The sequence below is a fragment of the Octopus bimaculoides genome, chromosome 5 (genome assembly GCF_001194135.2).
Source record: "Octopus bimaculoides isolate UCB-OBI-ISO-001 chromosome 5, ASM119413v2, whole genome shotgun sequence".
NCBI lineage: Eukaryota > Metazoa > Mollusca > Cephalopoda > Octopoda > Octopodidae > Octopus > Octopus bimaculoides.
In genome coordinates this window covers 44,445,102-44,450,662 of record NC_068985.1, presented here as the reverse complement: position 1 = coordinate 44,450,662, position 5,561 = coordinate 44,445,102, and the positions used below count along the sequence as shown (strand labels likewise).

The 5,561-nt window shown below is 38.8% G+C and overlaps 1 protein-coding gene across 1 annotated transcript in view; it reads left to right on the top strand.

Moving 5' to 3' along the window:
- LOC106878262 (crystallin J1A) overlaps window positions 1-5,561 on the top strand; it is a 387,015-nt gene that overhangs the window by 4,324 nt on the left and 377,130 nt on the right. The window contains exons 2-3 of the mRNA XM_014927435.2: window positions 1,549-1,725; window positions 5,088-5,168. Coding sequence (XP_014782921.1) covers window positions 1,549-1,725; window positions 5,088-5,168 — 258 coding nt within the window. The remainder of the gene's footprint in view (window positions 1-1,548; window positions 1,726-5,087; window positions 5,169-5,561) is intronic.

Genomic DNA, 5,561 nt, shown 5'->3' with positions numbered 1-5,561 from the left:
GTTTCACCAGTCCTCAGTCAAATCGTCCAACCCATGCTAGCATGGAAAGCGGACGTTAAACGATGATGATGATGATGATGATATATATATATTTCTCTGTTTATTTCCTCATGTTTCTTTCTATTGAAGAGTGTAGGCTCAAAATGTAAAAGACTTTCTCACTTTCCCCGAGTGTCATACTAATACACCTACCTATTGTTCATACACCTGTCTTTGTCTTTTGTTTTTCTGTAAATTTCAACTACATATATATGTGTGTGTCTTGGTGTCTGTGTCTGTTCCCTACCACCACTTAACAACCAGCATTGGTGTGTTTACATCCCTGTAACTTAGCAGTTCAGCAAAAAAGAATAGAATAAGAACCAGACTTTAAAGCAAGTCCTGGGGTCAATTCATTTGACTAAACATTCTTCAAGGTGGTGCAACAGTGTGGCCACAGTCTAATGACTGAAACACAAGTTGAATTTTTCCGATGAAAATTTCCAGCCAAAATTAGGTAGGTCGACTTACATACCAAGACCACTCTTGAAGACCAAAAATTCCATGTGAGATGAAGCAGAGTTTGAAAAAATAGTGATGATGTTTTACACTATATACTATGTTGACTTATATACCAGAAAATACAGTAAGCATTACTCTGAGGTTAACATGCAGAACTAGTTATTTTGTTACAGCTTTTGTGTTTAGTCAAGAAGAGAGTTGTGCCTATGACATTGCATGTTGGACAGATTGATGTGATTAACGTTGCAGTCTGTTATAAATTGGTTGAGATTGATGTGACTCTTTAGTCCTGTCAAGGACATGTCCTAAGTGCTGGTGCTGCATTTTATTGCAACACCAACACTAAAGAGGTTGTTACGTCCCTGCATCATCTCCCCCACCCACCCCAATGCATTATGCATAGTGGCTGTTAATAGGAAAGTCATCTAACCATAGAAACCAAACTGAAAATATAACAAATGAGGCAGGGTCCTTCAACCTATCTGTGAAAGTAGTAGCTATGAAATAGAACAGATTGTGATGACCCATTTAATCTGTAACAGTGAAAGGATTTTTTTTGTGTGTTAAAACATAATCTTTTGTTACATTAATAGAGAAGGTACTCGTGCAATACAAACAAAGAGAAATATTCAGATGAGACAATGTTTATAACATGTGCTGAAAGTCTTTGTTAGAAATTCAACATTTGAGCTAATATTTACACATCAGATACTTATTCACATGCCATGGTGTGTCTTCTTCAATCATTCCAAGTTGAATATGTAGCTGTGAAAACAGCTATGGGGAGAGTGAATGCTAACAGGAAATAGATTCACTCTGAAATTTTGGCATTCAACTGGGTTGTATTTTTAGGTTGTGTTCACAGAAAGTCTAGACAAACCACCAAACTATCATATGAACAACAGCTATTCATTGGATAATATGATTGCTATGTGGCAAAACGTGGCTACAAATCCATACTGGCATGGAAAGTGCACAGAAAATAATGGTGCAATGAAATTTGTAAGTTTTCCTAGCTTAAAAATTTTGTCTTTTTATCCTCTACAGTGCAACCAATTCATTGGAACTACAACAAAGAAAAGTTGACTGCTTTACTGAGTACAAGAAGTGATTGGGAATTCTGGGAACCATCACAGAATCCATTCTATGTGCAAAAGACTGGCAAGCAAACCTGTTATGGAGACCAAAATTTTGTTGTTTTGAAATCCCTTGTGGAAAATTCAGGTTAGTTTTTCAAGAATTATAAAACAAAAAATTAACCAGTATTTCACACATGCACCCTGCTTACCCAGGAATACTCACTAAGTTTCAGTAAAAGGTAAGGGTATGCACATTGCACTTCTACAGAAACTAAGGACATATATAATAACCTTCTATTGCACCTTCCTCACTAAATCTTGTTCATCTGTTTTTCTCTGCTGGTATAAGTTATACAGCATAGTTTTCTACAGCTTGATACCCTGCCTGTCACCATGCTTTGTTTTACAAGGAAAGTATTTTCTTATCAAACCAATCCTCATACATCCACAGATTTACAAAACATGTGCCCCCTGAAGAAAATAAAGAATGTCACCAAGTTCTACACCGACAGTGCTAATGATGATGCATGGAATTGACATTTATGCACACATGCATACACACACATAATCATCATCATTTCAATATTCACTTTCCCATGCTCGCATGGGTCAGACATGGGTTAACACTGTCCTTCCTGTGATCAACCCTTACAGGTTTCTAAGCAAGACAATACTTCTCCATTGCTGTGCATGTTCGCACAGAAGATTGGGAACAAAGAACACCACTTGTATGACACTGATGCTCATTTACAATTATTGCACTGTCAAAATAAGGACACACACACACATATATATATATGACAGGTTTCTTTAAGTTTCTGCTTATCAAATCCATTTCACAATGCTTTGGTCAGCCTGAGTCTATAGTAGAAGACCCTTTCCCAAGGTGCCATGCAGTGGTGGGACTGAACCTAAAACCACATGGTTGGGAAGTGAACTCCTCTACCAGACAGCCATGCCTGTGCACACACACACACACATGCACACATTGACACTTGCACGTGCACACACATATGCTCACACACACACAATGGGCCTCCTCACAGTTTCCATCTGCCAGTCTCACTCACAAGTCCTTGATCAGCACCAGGCTTATGTAGAAGACATTTGTCCAAAATAACACTCAGTAGGATTGAACCAGTGCTTACAAAGTGAACTTTATAACGAACTATACAACCTTACCTGCATCTTTAATGTAAACAAGAACAATATTTTATTGTTTTCTGTTGTCTCTTTCCTGTCAATTCCAATCTGAAGACTAATTTCTTTTATATCCAATGATTTCTTTTAATTTAAAGCTGCCCCCTCCTTGATTAAATCCTTTCCACACAGACACTTCAGTGTTTCAGTATCTCATTCATGAGAAATGTTCTCAGTTTAATGAACTATTGCTTCTCTTAATCAGTGAACCTTTATATGGTTGTCTGACTTGCTAGAAATAGCAGCCAAACCTTCTTCATATCACACATGATAGTCTTAAAATATCAAGGAGTATTTTGGAAACTGAAAGATAGTTTGGCTGTTGGTTTGTTGATCAAGGCTGACCTGGGGCTAAATGACAATATTGTCTCTCTTTACACAACGATTGACAATTTTTTTTAATATACTGTAATTGGGTAGAGGCTATGTAGTCATTTGGGAGGTGTACTGTGATAGGAGGAGGTCTGTAGATAATATATAGCATTGGTAGGGGAGTGTGTTGTAGTGATAAGAGAATGTTGAGGATGAAGGCTGCGAGCTGGCAGAAACGTTAGCACGTCGGGGGAAATACTTAGCGGTATTTCGTCTGCCATTATGTTCTGAGTTCAAGTTCCATCGAGGTTGACTTTGCCTTTCATCCTTTCAGGGTCGATAAATTAAGTACTAGTTATGCACTGGGGTCAGTGTTATCGACTTAATCCCTTTGTCTGTCCTTGTTTGTCCCCTCTGTGTTTAGCTCCTTGTGGGCAATAAAGAAATAAGAATGTTGAGGATGTAGTGATAGGGAATATAGTAGAGGTATGTACAGTGACAGGAGGGGAATATAGTAGGAGCACATGCAGTGATGGGAAGAGAACATAATAGCGGGTTGTGCAGTAACAGTGAAGAATGTAGCTGGGGAACAAGTGTCGACTGAGACAACTGCCATAGAGGCACATGTGGTAATAAGAGGGGAAGATGCTAGAGGTACATGCAGCAATGTGAGTGTTGTATGCTAGAAACATGTGCAGTGACAGAGATAAATATAGGGACACATGTAGCAACAAAGTGGAATGTACTAAGGACACATGCAGTGACAGAAGGAGATGTAGTAGGGGCATGTGTGGCAACTGAAGGGTATTACTAGGTAGGAAGAGGACATGCTAGAAGTACATGTAGCACTGGGATTAAGACATATCAGGGGCATGTGTGGTGACAAGACAGTAACATATTGCAGGTACTTGCAGAGCCAGGGCTGGCCCTGAGGTTGCAGGCACCCCAGGCAAGCTGAACTTCGGTATGTACAAGCTGACGGTTGTGGAAATTTCCTTGTCTTTGTCACACCCTCCTTGGTGCTCCCTAGCACATGACGCCCTGGGTGACGGCCCAAGTTGCTGGTACTTTGAGCTAGTCCTGCTTGCAGCAACAAAGGGGAATGTAATAGAAGGCACATATGATTGATGAGGAGTAAATAGGATGTTCTACATTATCTTTAGGAAAATATTGAGACTAAGTGAATTAAGAAAAACAAGCATTGACTGATGTAGTAAGGAGCACTCCGTCGGTTACGACGACGAGGGTCCCAGCTGATACGATCAGTGGTACAGCTTGCTTGTGAAATTAACGTGCAAGTGACTGAGCAATCCACAGACACATGTACCCCTAATGTAGTTCTCAGGGAGATTCAGCGTGACACAGAGTGTGACAAGGCTAGCCCTTTGAAATACAGGTACTACTCATTTTTGCCAGCTGAGTGAACTGGAGCAACGTGAAATAAAGCATCTTGCTCAAGGACAGAACGCATCGCCAGGAATTGAACTCACGACCTTACGATCGTGAGCTGAATGCCCTAACCACTAAGCCATGTGCCTTCACGACTGATGTAGTAAGAAGACAAACACTACATTGGTATTATTCACATAAATTATAAGAGGAGGAGGCAGAAAAAGATGATGGTTCGTTTGGTACTTGCATTCAAGCCATAATTATTGTTTATTCTTTACACCAACAAACAAAATTTCTTCCTTGTGTAACCATTTATCCTGATCATTGATTGGAAAACAAAGCAGTTTCCAGATAACTCCATATATAGGCTTTTGACTATACCTATTTTTCCATTATAGATTTTTACATGAGAGGCACTTTGAACTTCTCTGCAGGAATTCTTCTGGTTTTGTCCAGATTATGGAATAATTTCTATTATTGCATCAATAGTCTTCTGCTTCAATAATTTTGTGACTTCTATCATGATGTCATAATGTTTAAATATAATGATCTGTACTACTACTCAGCAAACAGTAAAAATAAGCCTTAACTTTTTGTCAATAGGTATCAATGCAGATCATTTGAAGAAATCTCTCTATGAATATTTTGGTGCCGGTACTGCTTATGACAACCCAATTTGGTCTGGTAAGTAACATTTTTCTTTTCTTTCTTTTTTTTTAATATTATGAACTTTTATTTATCTGTAAGGGACGACCGTGCGAACTCAAAAAGGAGAAATGGTGACGAATGGAAAAACAGAGGACTCCTTTTATTTAAACGTGTCACACGGTCGAACACAATTATATATCGATGGATGATATACATGATATGTTATGCGACGATAACATAGATGACCAGTAATGAAAGACCACAACCGTATTAGATGAATAACAGAGATATTTATTGTGGCGTTAAAGATGTATGTCTGTGTGAGAGTGTGAATGCGACATATAAGAACATAATCAAAGACAGGCCGTCGTACAAAGAAAAGTATGTATGTGAGTGATACATGTATGTGTATGTGTATTATTACAGCAG